Source organism: Macrobrachium nipponense, chromosome 21 (assembly GCF_015104395.2).
Source record: "Macrobrachium nipponense isolate FS-2020 chromosome 21, ASM1510439v2, whole genome shotgun sequence".
NCBI lineage: Eukaryota > Metazoa > Arthropoda > Malacostraca > Decapoda > Palaemonidae > Macrobrachium > Macrobrachium nipponense.
Window position 1 is genome coordinate 49,235,374 of NC_087212.1, and position 19,959 is coordinate 49,255,332.

Here is a 19,959-nt window from a genome sequence, read left to right on the forward strand (position 1 = left end):
GCCAATCACCCAGAAATAGATTTTTCCCTCGTCAAAATCCCTTAATTATTACCTGGATCTTGACAAATCAGAATTATTAAGATCTTTCTCAAAACATTACAAACACACAGAAAAATGTTGACAGCAACTTGCCTGAATTTCTCGTAATGATATGAGCATGTTTAGGACAACATCACCCGACAATATGTTGGGATCATCGAGACGTCTTCTGAGATTATGTAACTGTTTTTTTAGTTCGTCACCTGAGTAAACCTCCCTTGCTTTCCGTAAATCAGCTAAGAATTTTTCCTTCATGTGTGCTCTGCAAAAGAAAAGGATTTGCTCCACTTGAGACAATGCTTTAACAAAATTCATTGTCAATCAAAACAAGATTATATTGCAAATACACTAACATACTTCACAATTTGTTTTCATAGTAGGTGTTGCTGTTCTTGATAAGCCCATTCTAGACATTTCTAACATTCACTGAGTGGCACATTTCATAATTTGTGCTGGGCGTTGTTTTATGAAAGGACGTGCTATATGAAATAAGGCTAACCTACAACAACATAAAACCATTCTTTTTCACTCACTCCAGTGGGTCTAAGACAGTCTTGTGAAAGCTGACAAAAACAATGTTCCCAGAAAACATGTACATTCACTTTCTGAGTTTAAAAAAACATGAAAAATAACTAAGTACTAATTTTTAAAGAAATTTGTATTTTTCTAGGTATATAAAAGGGTCATCCAGCGATAGTTGAAGGCAGTTGTTGAACTTCTTGAATAAGCAGTTTACTGGTGATTACAGAGAGTGAAAGGAATAGCCTAAAGGACAAAACAGGGTTGCTGTGGTGGGCACTTAGATAAAAGGCTTTGATTTATTTACCTGGGAAAAATACAAATTACTGAACTTTAAAAATTTGTCATTTGTTCCTACAGAAGTACGAGCCATCACCTTGTATGTAGAAAAAAGACTCACTCCTTCGATGGGGAGTGATCTCCATTAACAGACTGGATGCTGAGAAACCAACCTGGATATGTCACGAGCCCAGCTTAAGACATCAAACCTCTTCTAAGACTGGTAGCTCAACTGAGTAGCCATCCACATCTACACTAGGTCGAGCACATACTCGGGCTGAGCTGCTACTTCACAGAGGGAGTCAGAAGGGTGAATGAATAGAAACTAGTCACTCTAACACTCATCCACAGCATTATGCTGCTCTCCAAGCACTTCAGCCACTGTATGTCCCAGAGGAAAGGAGTTTGTAATGTCCCAGAGGAAAGGTGTTTGAAAACCTGTGGCGATGTCCATTACTTGAATAGAATAAGGTAAAGGTGGTCTGATGCTCCAAACAGAAAGAGGGCAAGGTTTGCCAGTATTAGCGAGAGACACTGACACCCTTGATGCAAGGGGCTTGTTCCTACTCAGTAGGTACTCATGGAGCACACTAGGCATACGAGTCTCTCATCAGAACCACCAAAAGATCCTGGTGAGAGAAAATAAAAGCTCCTGTCTGTAACCATACTGTTCATTCCTGAGTTTTGTCAAAATCCCAGGAACTGACAACCATTAAAGCAATACAAACTCCAAATACCAGACAAGAAAGTTGTGATACTCATCAATACACTTCACTGAGGAACAACAGTCCAGTGAGTAAGGTTTTAGTCCAAAGCTTATCTCTAAGATTCCCTGAAACTGACATGCTACGGAAGGCAAGAGTCAAGTCCTTCCCTGGAAATGGAAACTCCAAAGGAGTAAGACTGATTAAAGCTTCTAACTGGTATAGACAGCTCAGCCACAATCCTGAAATCTATAACCATAGTTTGTAGGCCTGGTTCCAGGCAGCCAGTCTTTCACCATAGTGATTGCCAGGAGCTTGGTACAATTAAGGTGGATGAGGTCCAGGGTCCACTGAATGGAAGCTTGATTGTTAGGAGTCATCTACATTCATAGGAAGTGGTCCGCTTTCCCATCATGGGAGTGTCAGCCACATGAAATCTCTTTGGGATACTGCAAAGAACCAGCAGATTGGGAAAATCACTTGGCATGAGAGCCATGAGGAGCTACCAGTGTGTTTGAGCCCAGTGTGCATGCCCAGAGAAGTATGGGTGAAGAGCCTCGGCACTCACAATGTAATGCGAGAGTAGGTTAAGCATTCCTCCTGGTTGTGAAGTTATGGAAAGGCTTGGGGTGTTAACAAATGGTAAAGGGAAATGCCATGCACAGTGGAAGCAGTTCGCTACATGTCTCAAGTGTATCTATGGTTCAAAGACCATACACACACAGAATGAGGGGTAAAGATGGCTCTACTACAAATGGGAGACAAATCTTCTTTTGTGCCTATTCCTAAGACTTTCTTGTCCAATTAGTACCAAAGGTACAGGCAAGCCAAGGAACACCAGTGCTCAGAAAAAAATTCAGAGGGAGTTGATCAGGTTGTATACATGAGTGGTAATGCCAAATTAGTAGAGGTTAGAAGTGAACAGGCACACACATTGCCTATGTACACATAACCCTGGGGCTGGTGGCGAACCACGAGCTGAACTTGAAGCAGCATGGTTGACAGCATCAGGTTATCCCAATGCTGGACTGTACCACGAGGACACCTGTCACTAGTGAACCTGATGACTAAGTAGTACCAATCCATACACCTGGGCCAAACCAAGCAAGCACAGTGCTGGCTCAACCTAACGTTTTTGGTGGAACAGTTTGAAACAGGATACTGGGCATGATTAGTGAGACCCAGGCCAGCCCAGCCATCAACCAAACAGGACTACAAGACTACTGCCCTTGTCAGACTGAGAAGAGTGCTAACTCAAAGCCCTACATGGATTCTTGTTAAAGGTTTTCTTGCAATTTTTCCGCTTTCCTAGCTTGGGTCTTGCTCTCCTCAAACATACAAAGACTAATCAATGCATAAAGAGTCACTAATGCTGTAGCTGCAGGGACAGGGGCACCGCCTACTGTAATTCCTACCATCCCATGGAGGTCAATCTCCTTAGTGATAGACGCAGCAGCAAAAGAGGGACTCCCAGGGATGTTCAGTAACGTCCCATCTTCTGCAGATGCTTGACTGAAGGCAATGATCGAATCAGGGACTTCAAAATAGTCAAGGGAAAGCAGGGTACACAAATGGAGAGCAGGACCTGGGTAGCAGACTCATTGTCTGAGGAGACACATGGCTCGCAACAACATCCCCCTCCCGACAGAAAGAGACAGACCTTTGAGGAAGGTAGAGGAAAGGAATAGTTGGGAAAGAAAGAAAAGAATTGAAAGGGTCAGGAGTCACCAAGAAAGTACAGTAATACTTTGGGTTACGAACCGATTAGTATACGAATTTTTTAACTTACGAAGTGACGACCTCATTCTGGAATACGAATTTCGCTTGGAATACGAATGCGCGAATTTCCATCATGGGAGGCCGCCTGATTTGTTTACATCGGATGAGCGTGGGATCTGCGAACGCATTTTTTTCGGCCAAAACTTAACGCCTGCTTTGTTTACATCGGATGAGCGTGGGATCTGCGAACGCATTTTTTCGGCCAAAACTTAACGAGGGTCACGTGACTTCCTCCTACGCATCCCTTGACCCTTTTTAAACCATAACTCTTTCAATATCTCGCTGGCGGTAAGATTGAACGCATCTGTCCGTGATACGCTCTCAAATTTGCTTAGTGATTTGCGCACGTGTTGTGTTTCCGTAATAGTGCTTATACATTACTATTACCCAAATACTAAAGACAATGGCTCCCAAGATGACGAAGGCAAGCAGCAAGAAGGAAGCATAAGAAGAAGGAGATAGATTACAGTCGAAATGGAGAAGGAAATTATCCAAATGCATGATAAGGCGAGTGCGTGAAAGACATTGCAGCATTCTTCAAGCGGTCGCAATCAACGATCTGCACTATTTTGAAGAAAAAGGAAGAAATTAAAGCCAGTAAAGCATCAAAAGGTGTCACAGTATTGACGAAACAACGGCCTTATATTCTCGACGATGTAGAAAATTTGCTCATAGAAAAATATTTTTCAAAATTGTGAAAGACAACATAGTGTTGCGTAAGCGTAAAATTAGTGATCGTAGTGAACGGTGCTCTCTAAGAAAGAAAGAACCAGAAAGTCTTCCAGAAGTGTTCACGGAGGGAGATTTCCCCCCCAAGCCCTAACCCTCTCCTCCTCACCCTTCCCCTCCTCCCGTCTCCGTCAAGCCAGCAGCCACACTCGCCAAAGGTAAAGTTCAGGTTTTACTGTGCATGCATATTAAATCTAGTGTTTATATTTAATTTCATTCTTCAATTTTATAATTTTATGTAATTCCTACACGAATTTTCAACCTTAGTGAACAAAAATAAATGGAAAAATATGAATTGAAATGGTTATTCATGGTCGGGTGGAACGCATTATTTGCTTTTTATAACATTCTTATGGGAAAATCCATTTGGGTTACGAATTTTTTAGGTTACGAAGCAGGTTCTGGAACGGATTAAATTCGTAACCCAAGGTATTACTGTACTGTAACCTATCCCAAGGAGACTGACAAGTGCTTCCTTTCCTCTTCCTCCTACTGAATTCCTACCACTGAGAGGGTGACCAACTGATGCACCCCTTGATAAGGAAGAAGCATAAAATACTTGTGTGAAACATTACCCATATGGAATAAGAAGCACCCACACAAGCACTTCCACCTGTCGCAATAACTTTTTACTATTTGTTTTTTCTCCACGACAGAAAAAAACAAGCACCAACACAGAAAATACTCAGGCTCAACAACAGAGAAAAAAGTACTATACTACCTACAATAGGTGACAACCAAAGAAAAAGTGTTCATTGATGTCAAGCAAGTAGAGAGATTCCCCATTCAAATACAAACCCCCCCTACCACCAGCTAACAACCTTTTTTTAAAAACAAGTTCAATGACCACCTCCAAATCATGCTGAAAGATATTCTCACATAAGCAGCAATGGTTTGCATTTCAGGAGGAACAAAAACAAAATATTGTATAGTACTCAGTACTTTGTAATCTTCAGTAACTTAAACACCTAAGCACAATGAATCACACAATATAATAGTTAGAAAGGGAAAAAGAATAAAATCTAAGGTTGGGTATTTAATGAGGATTGGCAGCTAGTAACTAAATTGCTTCAAATTGAATTACACCCTGCTAGCTAATCAACTTCAACATTGTCTTGCTGTAACTTTCACCCCTAATTGAAGAAAAAGTGCTATAAAAACTAATCAGTAGAGTATAGAACCCCAGTCCTCGACTGTATTAGAACTCAACATAATCGGATTTTGACGCCAAAATTTAGAGTAAATTTTGCATCACAGCTTAAACAAAAAACCAGAATCCAACCCAATGAACCATATGATTTTTGTAAACAAGTGTTTCCATCAATCGCTGCTAGTTGGTGATGTTTAAAGACAGCTCACTCTGCTGCTATTGTTTAAAGCAAGTACATGCTTGTACAAGAATATTTCCTTAGGTTTTGTGGCTTTCTGAACTGTATTTTGATTCAATCATGGGTCCCAAGACAGCCATTGCAGACAAGCAGAAGAGGAAAATGGTAAGAATCACAACTGAACTTAAGGAGGATGTTACTGAAGAGTATGAAAGAGGCATTTGTGTGACTAATTTAGTATCTTATTTTTAATATTTCATCAATTTACTTCAATAATTAGTCTTGTTTCTCAATGCTCTATAATTAGCAACAAGTTTTGTGCCTGCCCAGCACAGTATAACATACTATACCTAGCCTAGCACATAGGGATCGGTCAACCATCGGTAATATGGCCACATTGAACGTAAGCCATTTTTTTTTTATACAGTACGTACATATCTAAAAAAAAAAAAAGGACGTCTAATATGATGTTATTCACCTCTGAAGTTCTTTAATTGTAATTTAAGTGTAATGTTTTGTATAAAAAGGCAAGGTTAGGGTAATAACTGGTGGTCAAGAATGGATTAATCCATTTGCAGTTATTTCTTATGGAAAAAATTTATTTAGATCTCGACTGAATCGCATCTTGATGCTTATTCTGGAACAGATTAGCATCAAGGTCCGGGATTCTCCTGTACTATAAACGACACAATATTGCAGTACCTCCTAAGGAGCCAAATTCATAAGAGTGCATCCAATGTACAAAATGAAAAAGTAAACCTTAAGTTAAACATTAACCAAATGTATCACATTTATTTTCAACATGATCTGTAAACTTACTTTGACTGAATTTCTACATCCTGTAGCTGTCTACGAAGTTTAGCAGAAAGTAGTATTTTTGAGTCTGTTGAGGTACTATCTTCATTGCCAATCCTCATACTTGGTTCAGTCATTACGCATTGACCAGAGTCAAAAGTACGATAAGATATAAAAACATAGTTACCACACGAAAGCTGAAAATGAAATACAAAATCAATTAAACATGAAAAAAAAAGGCAATATAACTTCATTTCTCTTTGAAAAACTGCTTCTTATTTGTTAGTTTATAAGTGACATATATATCTGTACTTCACATAGGAATACCTAAGAGTTAAGGAAGAGCAGTGGTAGTTGTTCTAAGAGGTAAAATATCTTATGGCCACCCTAAAAATTTCTTACACAAACAATTCCAGAACTTTATCAACATGACACACTAGACAATTACTACTGTACATATTGTATTACAAAATTTAACAAAATTTTTTTTGCAAATGTTAAACACATACAAAATTAAGGCACCTACTTTCAGCAAAAATATGATCATCAGTGAAAACCAAATTCTGTGCAAGAAAGTTAGTTGAATAATAACAATGGAATATTTAACAGAAAATTCACACAGTTTGGAAACCAAGTTCTTCAGTTACAGATGTTGAATGAACAAACCCAAAATCCTATCACAGTCCTCAACACAGCCATCATACAAATAATCCCTACCACAATACATTCACCAGTGAAGAACCATGATGGCTTAAAACCAGCTTGATCTTATCATAATTTTCTGAAGAATGGCAGGTTATCTTTGCATAAGCTATTATGTAAATGATCCCAAATGGATGTATAGGAATAGTAAGTGAACAACAATTAAAGAAAAAAAAAAAAAAAAAAAAAAAAAAAAAAAAAAAAGTCTAGATTCAATTTCTGCATTCATCAAATGTTGGAATTACAGTGGACACCCCATATTCGTGGGGGATGCATACCAGAACCCCCATGAAGAGCTAGAATCCGCAAATACTTAGAACCCTTATAAAAAAGCTTAAAACTGCCTATTTTGTTAGTTCTAACTCAAGAAAAACCCACTAAAAATGTTTATAGTACCTGGTTTTTTTAATCGTTTTATTACAAAAAGTGCATTTAATCATGATATATGTGCTTTTCCTGTGAATAATGGGTACTATATAAGGTACATAGAGAAATCCGCGAATACGTGAGTCCGCTCCACGAATACGTGAGTCTGCGAATCCAGTCTGTGAATAGCGGGGATCGACTGTAATAACAATTTGCATATGAAACAAAAACAGATGAAACACGTTCATAGTTACCTTTAAAGGCATTGTGACTTCTGAATCATAATCATTGTAAAGGAGGATATTCTCTCTCATGTCAAAGCTCTCCCGAACTCCCAAGTGATAAAAGAGAGTGCGCTGCTGAAGAACGATGGAAAGGTCAACAATAGCAACATCAGCATTGTAAAACTGGTCGAGAACATTTGTTTCCCCAAAGTCCAGCTTTTCAAACTGTAGAAGGATAAAAAGACGTCTCATACTTTCACTTATATTAATATATGAGACCTAGACCAAAGAACTTACATAAAAAAATGTTATTCACAATCTAGCATAACACAATGTCATTATTTACAGTAAGTAAAATAGGCACAGTACAGATAACAACATACAATTTTCAGTAATTGAACATCAAATGCACATGGCAATTTTTACAAAAAAGCAGTACAAAGGATATAGACACAACAATGCATTACTATAAGAAGCAAAGTTAGTTTTTGTTTTTCACTAACTCTGACAGTTATGATTCAGGTACATATTTTCATATCTCTCCATGTCATTAAACTTCAAATATTTACTACCATATTCTTTATAAAAGAAAAAAATTCAACCTCACTGCTATAAGGTTTCATCATTAACTAGATTACGGTACATATGTACTTACTCTTTAATGCGGTATTTTACAGGCTACCTTGTACAGTATTACAATGTCTTCGAATCAAGATAAGAAAAATTCTCAATTTGCTTCTATAATTATAAGTAACTGTCAGTTATAAACTATTCTGAATAGAAGAAAATGAATGACAATGTTATTGTTATAATACAATTAAGTTTGTTCATACTTACCTGGCAGATATATATATAGCTGTATTTTCTGAAGTCCGACAGAATTTAAAAATTCGCGGCACACGCAGTGGGCGGCCAGGTGGTAGTACCCATTCCCGCCGCTGGGGGAGGCGGATATCAGGAACTATTCCCATTTTTCTATTCATATTTTATCAGTGCCACTGTCTCCTGAGGGGTAGGTGGGTGGGCACTTTAATTATATATATCTGCCAGGTAAGTATGAACAAACTTAATTGTATTATAACAATAACATTTTGTTCATGAAACTTACCTGACAAGATATATATAGCTGAATCCCACCTCGGATGGTGTGGAATGAGACAGAATAGGATTTTTGGGAAACTAAATTAAGTAGATGATATACATCTTTGGTTCCTGACCTGTTAGCATAGCCGACTTCGTGATTACTGTCACCAAAGTCTGCTTCTGCGTTACTAGAGTTGCCAGCGAGGTAGAGACCTGTAATGCTGGTGCGCTCTATATGATCTGTCAACGGGGGCGTGACCACAATGTGACTAGACCATATGATCATACTTTTGAGGGCACCGAAGCTAAAACCACCACCTGACCTAACCTATCAAAGTTAGTTCCATAACTTCTAGGCTAAAGAAAAGGAACGCGCCTCAAGCGACCAACCCTTCAAAGTTAAAAGCACACCCTATCCCTTTTCTATAGGATAGGATTCGTGTTGCTTCTTGCACCCAATAATATATCTACGGATATGTATCGGTCCTAGCGACTTACGGATCTGAAATGTCGTCTTCACATCCCCGTGGGAGTGTGAAGCGAACACAGAGTTGCTTCGCTAAAGCGTGGCACTCAGGATGTTACTGAGTGTCATTGCTCTGTTGAAAGGAATGCTTCCGAGGCCGCGCCCTCACCTCTTGAGCATTCATATTAAAGAAAAAATCTCAAATCTTTATGCAAACCAAATGAATGAATAAACCTCTTAAAAGAACTCCTTGGCTATAATGCCAGGGTGTTCTTGGACATGAACCAGTCTGGTCTTTTTACGGAACACCGCAGATTGTCCGGGAGTGTGAAGCGAACCCAGAGTTGCTTCGCAAAAGCGTGGCACTCAGGATGTTACTGAGTGTCATGCTCTGTTGAAATGCTTCCGAGGCCGCGCCCTCACCTCTTGAGCATTGATATTAAGAAAAAATCTCAAATCTTTATGCAAACATAAGAATGAGACCTCTTAAAAGAACTCCTTGGCTATCATGCCAGGGTGTTCTTGGACATGAACTAGTCTGGTCTTTTTACGGAACACCGCAGATTGTCTGTTGACCTTGACTTTCTATAGTTTTATCAAGATAAAACTTGAGAGACCCTACAGGGCACAGGACTCTCTAATGCCCTTGCCCAATAATTTGTGCCATACCCTTGGTCTCCAAGCCTTCGGTCAATGGTCAGACAGGTTTTCGTTCTTATCAAGAACGGAAGGCTTAGCGGACAGACCGCATTATGTCCTTTAAAGCCAAAACCTCTGATGATGGCTAAAACAATCACTAACCCTCCTTGCCGTGGCTAGAGCGGTTAGAATATTAGCCTTTCTGGTCACGTGTATTAAGTTCGCAGAAAGGAATAGGTTCGAAATGCTTTTGGCATCAGAAACTCAGGGACTACGTCTAAGTTCCATGCCGGAACCTTTGATCCAGAGAATACAAGATCTCCACAGACCTCAAAGATCGTGAAGCTTTGTTGTTTGACAGAACCGAATCTCTGAGCCTAGAGGCCGTCAACAACATATTTGCATATTCTACAACAGTTAGGACTTCTATCTTATCTCATACTTCATACGGAAGATAGAACCATAACGAAATTCACAGAGGTCGAGGTGGAGGAACAGTCATTTCCCTTCACTATCTCCAGAAACGGCCCCCTCCGATTGAAAACTGAAAATAGGCAGCACTGCTTGCCTTGGCCAAGAGACTGCCATTAATCTTGAAGATCTTATCGCTTCTCGATAGTCTGAACGCTTTCAGACTCAGAAGAGAAGAGGATTAGATACTTCACTAAGTGACGATGTTTGATTACACCGATTCTCTCGGGAAGGGTCCTTTGGACAATTCTCTGAATTACCTGACCTCTGTGAATCCAACCTCTTAGAGGCCAACATGTGGCGACTAAAGCTAATCCTCTAGGATCATGAATAAGGAACAACTTAAGAGGAAGCTCCTTCGTCTTCAATATTACGAAAAACTTAACGAAAGGACTCCCTCAGTCTCTCCTCACTTTCGACATACTTCTAAGTGAGGATTACTCAGACGTCAGTAGTTGTTGCCTTCGATCGAGAAGACCCCCACGGACGTGCACTAGATTAACGAACCTATTGAGGATCGTTACGTTCCGTGCCCAAGCCCATAACCAATTCTCTCTTCTCGAGCTATGAGAGACTGAGAAATTATCCGAGATGATTTTGGGGCCACTCGATCCAACCTCACCCTTCGAGGAACTGGAAAGCCGACTAATTTGGCTTCCAATTCTTTCAGACAATGTGCCAGAACATCTGTTCTCTGTTCGGATGTCTGGCACCCTCTCGCTATCACCTGAGGTGATCCTCAAGCCGTTTGAGAGAAAATTAGAATTACAAGATCTTTGATGTTATTTCCAATTTCTTCGTGAGTAAAATTTGTGTAGAGGTCTGAATTGCTGTTTATTCAGGGAAAACAAGCTTCTCCAGCGAGGAAATGGTCCCCAGCAAACTCATCCATTCCCTCACTCAGCCTGCTTCCTTCCCTAAATAAGGCTGCGCTTTGCATAAGCAGGAGAGCATTATTATAGTGCTATGCCGCGGTAGATTCGTACAGAATGTTACCGTGCGGTAAAACCGGCACCTAACAAGTATAAGAGATATCTTGTTGAAATTTTCTAAGTAAACGGCAGGTATGATCATTCAAGATTACTAGAAATTTCCTCCAAACCCGAGGCTAAAATCCATGATTGTAGGGCAAAGAGACGGTTTATTAAGCCATTCCCGCAAGGGAGAGAGACGAACCAACCGAGCATGACACCGAGCTAGCCGGTACTGCGTAGATCACAGTAACAGCAGCCTTGATCATCGTCTCGCACTATATGCCTGAGTTGCCAGCTACTCCTTTTACGAAGGGATAGGTATGAAATTATCGAGCCAAAGGAAACTCTCAAGCAGGCATATTTAACGAAACAAAATTCGCTAAATACAGAAGCTGAGTTGATGTTGCAGTTCAATTAGAATACTTCTCGTCTAAGTCGCAATCCGTAGAATAACTAGGATATGCGCCTACCCCTCGGACAATTCAACTGCTTAGTAGAATCATGTCGCGAGGTTAATATACGTAGTATATTTATAGTATTCTGAACAACGATCTCCATCCTAAATTCTTTCCTTAAAGAAAACAAAATAAGGATTGGAGATCGACCACCTTCGATCTCTATCAAAAAGAGTGAAGGAGAAGTCTTCCTCGAAGGAAAGCTTCAATGGAGAACAGAATACTATCTGCCTGAGTTGCCAGCTACTCCCTTTACGAAGGAATAGGTATGATATTATCGAGCAAAAGGACACTCAATCAGGCTATTAAACGAAACAGAAATTCACTAAATACAGAAGCTGATTGGTGTGTCGTGTAACAATACCTGAAGAGTTGTTCTTACTCCGAAAACTCTTGGAAGGTTGAAGGGAGTGTCAAATAAATACATTAGAACAACAGTTCTTTCGGCTTCTATCCGCAGAGGTAAATACGATATGCGTATATGACTCGACCCATGCGTTAGCAAAATGACGCAAAGATAAACTACGTAAGTATTGTAGTAATTTGAACATCGAATTCTCTACATCATCTGGACGAGGAAGAGAGAAAGAAAGGAAAACGACTGTCCACGTTCGGTTCTGAAAATGAATGAGAGCTCTTCCGAAATTTGTTACTTATCCGCTTAAGCGATAAAATGTTATGAGATCTTTGTCAATGAGAACTAACCCATTTACATGACAGAAAGTAATCCACAAAAGCGTCCTGCTGAGCGTCCTCAAAGCGTGCTGGAAAGCGTCCTGCTGAGCGTCCTCAAAAGCTTCCTGCCGAGCGTCCTCAAAACGCGTCCTGGAAAGCGTCCAGCTACGAGAGTGTCTGAGCAGAGAAACACCAAGTCTTCTGAACGACGTTTCAGAGAGGAACTCGTTGAGCGCCTTGATGCATGCAAGGCCGCCAAAGAGGCGTCCTGGCGAGCGACCTTGCCAACATCTCAATGTTATGACGAACCGCGTTTTGCGTATGACATTGAATATTTTTAAGGGACGTCCTCATGCGAGTCTCCATGGAGAGCCGCACGCTGCTCCTGAAGAGTGTGAACACTAAAGGAAGACGTATGGCTTTCGTCTTCCGCAAGGTGCTTGCCGAGCGTCCTGGAGAATGTCTCTACTTATAGGACGTCGAGCACCTCCAAAAGCTTTCCTCACGTCTAAATTGCCCTTCTTATGCCGACCAGAGACATAAGTTGTTTGACTGTGCAAAGCAGCTTGCCGGCCGTCAAACTTATCAGCTTGCTTTATCGAAGTAAGCGAACCGTTACATAACGTATACGGAGCGCAATGAGGAGAGGAGACGAATACTGGAGTTTGCTCCTCCAAAAGGTGGAATCAAGAATGTCCTTGATTACCAAATTCTTTTGGAATGCTAGCGAGGTTGAAACAGCTCTAACTTCATGAGCGTTCACTCGCAGGAGGCTCAAATCACTCTTCTGGCAAGATGAATGAACCTCCTTAATAATGTATAGTGATAACTGATGCGTTCACTCGATGAGAGGCTCAAATCACTCTTCTGGCAAGATGAAGAGCCTCCTTAATAATTACATGGTATACATGACGCGGTCAGCAGGAGGCTCAAATCACTCTTCTGCAAGATGAATGAGCCTCCTTAATAATGTATAAATGATATATACATGAGCGTTCTCGCAGGAGGCTCAAATCACTCTTCTGGCAAGATGAATGAGCCTCCTTAAATGTCCCTTAGGAAAAGAGCCAGTGCATTCTTCTAAAAGGGAAAAATGTGGTCTCTTTACTCTCTCATCCTCTCGTGACGAGAGAGAGGACGTGAAGCGTCCTCTTCTCTAAAGCTTCTTTAGGGGGGCGCGAGTCCTTCCGAGAACTCCAACCCCTGTGTGGGAGGCCGCCTCGGTGGAGGACGAGAAGCAATCTTTCAAGATTCGCGCACGTGCACGATCTTTAGCAGCCTGGGAAGAGTCAACAGGTTCTGCCGAAGGGACGCCAGATCGGTGGGGAGCCCCCGTAACCCTCTTGCGGCTTTCGACATGCCCTCTCCCTGAGTCCTGGGAGTCCGACAGAGGTCCAGGCCTAGAGCATTATGGGGCCGATCTGACGCCCCTCCACAACACAAGGGGCACTACCACTTCACAACACTGGTTGGAGAGCGAGCACTTTAGTCTAAGATTACTTGATGTAATCCTTTAGCAGACACTTATTTCTAGGCTCGTAAGCCATACCACAGGGTTAGGCAAATAAAATCTACAGTAGGTTAGAAGGTTCATTATTTCTAACTTCTGTTTACTGTGGAGGAAAACTCCTGATTCTAACACGCTCTAAAATGCGTAATTGAATCCTCCTTCTTCCGTAATCAGTCACACATTACACTAATTACCTTATGCAAAGAAAACATGTAAACGTCATATATACTAAGCGAGTGTCTACCGAAAGTTACGGTAGCCTCACCTTACCATGCAGACAACAAAGTCTGAAACTAGGCTAACTAGCTTCAGACATCAAATGCAATGAAAAAATTTACGATAGCGTATGCCTAGCCACAAATCCAAGTTAATAATCGAAAGAATAATTAAGGATACTTAAGTGGCTAATGAAGTTTCAAAATCCTAGGCGGAGGTCTGTAAACAGTTTGTTTACGACCGGCGACAGAAAAAATATGAATAGAAAATGGGAATAGTTCCTGATATCCGCCTCCCAGCGGCGGGAATGGGTACTACCACCTGGCCGCCCACTGCGTGTGCCGCGAATTTTTAAATTCTGTCGGACTTCAGAAAATACAGCTATATATATATCTGTCAGGTAAGTTTCATGAACAAAAGAAACTTTAGGAACAGGTTGATTCTATTATGTAAACACCTGAACTGCACTTACGTAGACTACCTGAGTAGTAGCTATCTCATCATAGCAAGTGGAGCCAGATCAAGCACTGGTACTTCTAAAGTAGGAGTGCCACTTACACTGTGCTTTGCATGGTACACTGTAGATGTTGCTAATGGTTCTTTGCTAGGTTTTTTCCTGAGCCATAGCTGCAGTGCTTTCTGCCTTTTACTTTCCCAACTCCTATTTCCTTAGGTCTCTTGCTATTCAGCATTACTTCTTCAAGTTTACCTTGCTTTCATATTCACCTCTCAATCAAAAAGTAAATTCTTTAGTAGAGCCCCATTACTCTACGAATTTGACACACTGGTCCTCCTGATATTACAACACTAATATAACAACAACAGTTTCTATTCATCATTTCAAGAGTTATTAAACCAGTGATATGGAACTTAACCAAAAAATTATTCATGTATAATTAATAGTCACAAATAGAGTACACAATATGTAAACTTTGGCAAACACATTAGAGATGCCTAGTTAATAGTATATAAATTCTATTGCATGGATTAAGGAAAGTAAATGACTGAATACAGATTAAAACAAAACTGTACATCTAAAATTATGCAGAAAGATTATCTGATCACACCAGTTGACTCTTTGACATAGTATACAAGCAGTCAAGAGGAAAGGCATTTCTAAAGACAGAGTATGCCACTATTTAGTTGATGAAACCCTGAAAGTTGATTTTCTCACCTGGATATGGAAGCAATTGGCATTGACAGCTAGGCAGCTGGCTTTGACTTCATCCCATGCTTTTCTTCGTTGATATTGGCGTTCAGTGTGACTTAGATCTAACACACAGACAACATCCATTCGAGCACGAACGCCTGCTAAAATGACCGACTGACCAGAATGGTCACTCTTGCTGCCTAAACTATCTGTCATCGTGGGTATCTGTAGGAACGAATTTACAATTTATATATGAAAAAATAAAAAAGGAATAAAGTCACAAAAGAAAAAAAATCAGTACAAAAGGAAAAGACTGCAATAATGAACAAAATTATATTTCTATAATAATATTTTGGTATATAGTACATACATATTTACCAAGTAATTACATTGCTGTAAGCTGCTACTTTACGAAAGCTTAAAATTTAGAGATTTGCAATAGCTCTCTTTTGTTTTTGGTGTTGGTACCTATGTAGTCCCGCCAACTTTCGGGAATGAATAGGTACAACACAGTTGAAGAGCTCAATTCATTTGTGCTCTGTCCATAAGCGGCTCAAAATACTATCGAGCCATCATTGGATAAGTGTAAATGACGGATCCTCTACTACTGGAAAACCTAAATCCATCTGTCCCTACTGAGGGGGTAAATGAAACTTGGAATGTGGCAATGGACGCTTCTCTTCTAGTGCCAAATGAGTGGAAGCATGCATCAACACCGGTAAGCCTTAGGACTCCAGGTGTGTGGGCACTGGACACCTGAACAGGAAGAATCTCTAACAAAGCGCATTTAGCAGAAGCTGGATCCTTGAATGCTGAACGCTCGGATATTGGCCATTAGAACACTGCTCGCTCTGATACAAAGAATACTCATACACTGGGTGGCATTTGGCCAACAGGCGCTCGGACACTAGAAGTTTGGGCGCTGGACACTTGGAAACTGGCGTTTTCAATGATCGTCCAACGAGTCCTGGGTGTTCAACAGACTCAGTGAAAGGGCAACTACCTGTGAGCAAAACCCACTGACCTCCCTTGGAGTGCCAATTAGCTTCCTCCTAGGGGGAGGAGAGTTTAGCAGGAATCTTGGTCTAGGAGCATTGGTGGGATGGATAGCTACCTCCTCACTGCACTTGCACTAAAACTATTCACTTTGTTCATAAGGAATTTTCACTGCAGTCCCCAATTTGGTCAATGCTGTTCACTAACAGATCAAAATTTTTAAAAAGAAATTGTATTTTTCTTAACTATACAAACCTGAGGTCCTTTACATTAGGAATTACATACTTTCAGTGTAGGCTGGAATATGGCCATGAAATTCTTGAATAATGGGGTTAGGCAGTAACTACTGTCTGGTAATCGGGTAGGCCCACCTGCCCAGACGTAAACACATACATCTTCATTGGAAGATGGCCGAAAGCAGTGGAGTGTTTACATCTGGGCAGGCAAGCTTACCTTCCTACCAGATGGTAGTTACTGCCTAATCACCATGTTCAAGAATTTAACGGCCATATTCCAGCCTACGCTGAAGGTAATTCCTAATGTAAATGACTGAGGGTTGTATATCTTGTAGGAAACAACCAAACTTTTGGTCTATCTGCGCTTTCAGACTGGCAGTGACACTCGGTTCAAAAGAAAGGGAGTCAGGAATCTGAGTAGAAGAGAAAGTTGGAGGGCTTGAAATAGGTGAAAAAGCAGTCAAATGAATAGAAGGTACAGGAATATTAACATTATCATTCTTAGCTGAACTCACCTAAGTAGAGACCCTAGACTCGGCTCTAGCAGCCGCTTTCCTATTCCTGTCACATTGGAGCTTAGCTAAATGAGCTTTTAACACCTCCCATTTTCTCTTGCCCCAGTCAACACTCGTCACAAGAAAGAGTCAAAGAGCAAACTTGCCCTCTACATATGCAACATACAGTGTGAGTGTCATATTTAGCAGAAATCAGTCTGCAAAATCTAATACGTACTGGGTAAACTAGAATCTGACATAATGCAAATCAAAAAGTCACAATCAGTAATAATAAAAGCTAAGCTAATATAATTAGTGCTACCAAAACAACTGAATATGTCACCAAACCAGCAAAAGCCACAACCAAAATTCTAAGAGCTGCTCAGCAACCATGTAACGTCATTGACCGGCAGAAACAAATGGAGCTCTTCAGCTGTGTTGTACCTAGTATTCACTCCCAAAAGTGGGTGGGACTAGTTACCTACACACAAAACAAAAGAGCGCTATTGCAAATTTCAAAATTTTTAGCTGCTGTAAAGTAGAAACTTACAGCTATGTACAGGCGGTCCCCGGGTTACGACGGGGGTTCCGTTCTTAAGACGCGTCGTAACCCGAAAATCGTCGTAAGCCGGAACGACGTTCTTGAAAACATGTCCACAGGGAAAATTTCACTACTAATTTGCAATTTTTCTTAGGGCCGTATCTCTAAAATTATCACTAATTTACTTTTTTCATGTGCAACACTGTGTATTCACAAATTACTGTATATTTTCATTAAAATACAAAGAGAGAGAGAGAGAGAGAGAGAGAAATAACTCCTAGGTTTCAATAGATTGAAATGAATGTCGGTAGGCAACTTTTTCCCCCTCCCATAAATACATATATTTCTCCATAGAAGAGAGAAAGAGAGGACTGTGCAATTATGTTTGTCTGTCTATCAATTCTTTTGCTGAGAGCGAGAGAGATAAAAGGAAGAAATAGAAACACCAAATGCATGACAAGTATCTTGTGGAGAGAGAGAGAGAGAGAGAGAGAGAGAAATGGAATGATTATTGTATTTAAAATACTCAGATATGAATTTTGTACTTGTATTATTATTGGAAAATATTAATGATAAACTTATTACATACACGTCCATGAAAATGATCTCATCTCAGAGAGAGAGAGGAGAGAGAGAGAGAGAGAGAGAGAGAGAGAGAGAGAGAGAGAGAGAGAGAGATTACATAAAACCATTAAATTCGTTGACCATTGTATGGCATTGTTAAGGTGTCACTCGAGTTGAGGTGGGGAAATTGATACAGAAAAAGACAGGGAAGAATTTTCTTTTGAAATTATTTATCGTATTATTACTATTTCTATTATTATTATTATTATTATTGTTCTTATTATTATTTGAAAATATAATAACACGTGCATCTACCATAAAAACTTCTATCATCTCAGTAAGAAGAGGAATTATCCTTACAAGTGAAATGAAAAGGTCATTTTCATCTCTTTAAAATAAGACCATTATGAATTTTGTAATTAAAGTTTTTATATTATTATTATTATTATTATTATTATTATTATTAAATAACTGAAATTATCAAACATTTTACATACTAGTACCATAAAAATTCTTTCATCTCGGTAAAAGAGAGAGAGAGAGCGTGTATCTCTTTGTTTCTAACGCTTCCAGCGAAGAGAGGGAGAGGCGTTACCACTATGACTCATTATCATCTTGTGTGGCAAAAGAGAGAGAGAGAGAGAGAGAGAGAGAGAGAGAGAGAGTTAACCTTAATTAAAAGTGACATGGATAGATTAGTACGTATTGTATTTCTTTAAAATACTATCACATATGAAATTTTGTAATTACAGTTATTATTATTATTATTATTATTATTATTTGAAAGTATTAAAACAAATAGTACAAGTACATAAAAAATCTCGAGTCTCAGTAAATGAGAGAGAGAGAGAGAGAGAGAGAGAGAGAGAGAGAGAGAGAGAGAGAGAGAGAGCTCTCCCCCAGCTCTTCCCCCTTTTGGCTGTCACAGAACATGATATATATCTGACAGTTTTAGTACCTGGAAAGGTTACAGAAAAGACTGGGATTTCCTTCAACAGAGAAGACTGGGATTTCCTTCATTCTTCGATAATTTTTTTAAATAAAAGCTAAATCTTACTAATTCACTATGGTATTTTCTTTAATGAATTGATATTATTGCTGTATAAATTAATATTCATATTTGAAAAAGTAAATCATTTATTTATTCAAACTAAAAACATAACATCTTTGTAGTATAGAGAGAGAGAGAGAGAGAGAGAGAGAGAGAGAGAGAGAGAGAGAGAGAGAGAGATTATAGTGATTATTTTCTTGGAAAATACAAAGAGAGAGAGAGAGAGAGAGAGAGAGAAAAACTGTGCTAAACTATAAAGGATTCTTATCTTATCATAATATGTGTTTTTTAAAAGCGTTGTAAACTCGGAGCGTCGGAAGCGTCAGCGTCGTAACCTCGGAACAAGCGTCGTAACCCAGGGCGGATTTTTCAATGAATATTTAAGAAAAAGCGTCGTAACCTCGGAACGTCGTAAGCCGGACCCGTCGTAACCCGGGGACCGCCTGTAATTACTTTGGTAAGTTACTTATATAAAAAAAAAAACTTTCTCAAGACAACAAATTACGTAGTATTCTGATTCATTAAATATAAATACTAGTATCCAACAATGCAAGCACAGTAGGGATGTGTAGGAAGAACTGGCTATTATGGGATCCAACAACATATGTGGATACAGAACATTAGTAGATATGTATCTTAAATGCATGGTACTCTCAACTCTGGAAGGTTTTTAGTTGCAGGCACAGGTGGACCATCTTCCATAATTTCAATTGGGTTCAGAGCAATGATCTTTAAATTTCTGGTTATGAAACAAATCAACTTGACCAAAATCATCATTATAAACTGTTCTGTATTTCCACTAATTGGGTTAGATGTGAAATTAGTTCTCTGTACACTCCTCCATCCTGTGCACTTTTTGTGAGAACTCCCATTGAGTCTAGGTCTTCACCTGTCCTTTTTCATGATTCCATGGATTTCTACAACCCTCTGAATAATTGCTTCCCTATCTACAGATTTTCATAGTAAACATTCCA

The 19,959-nt window shown here is 39.8% G+C and overlaps 1 protein-coding gene across 1 annotated transcript in view; it reads right to left on the bottom strand.

The window, feature by feature from the left end:
* The window catches only part of LOC135197474 (mitogen-activated protein kinase kinase kinase 15-like), a 259,241-nt gene that overhangs the window by 236,744 nt on the left and 2,538 nt on the right, over window positions 1-19,959 (bottom strand). Inside the window, 4 exon segments of the mRNA XM_064224540.1 lie at window positions 133-301; window positions 6,197-6,369; window positions 7,495-7,689; window positions 15,128-15,328. Of these exon segments, the coding sequence (XP_064080610.1) occupies window positions 133-301; window positions 6,197-6,369; window positions 7,495-7,689; window positions 15,128-15,328 (738 nt within the window).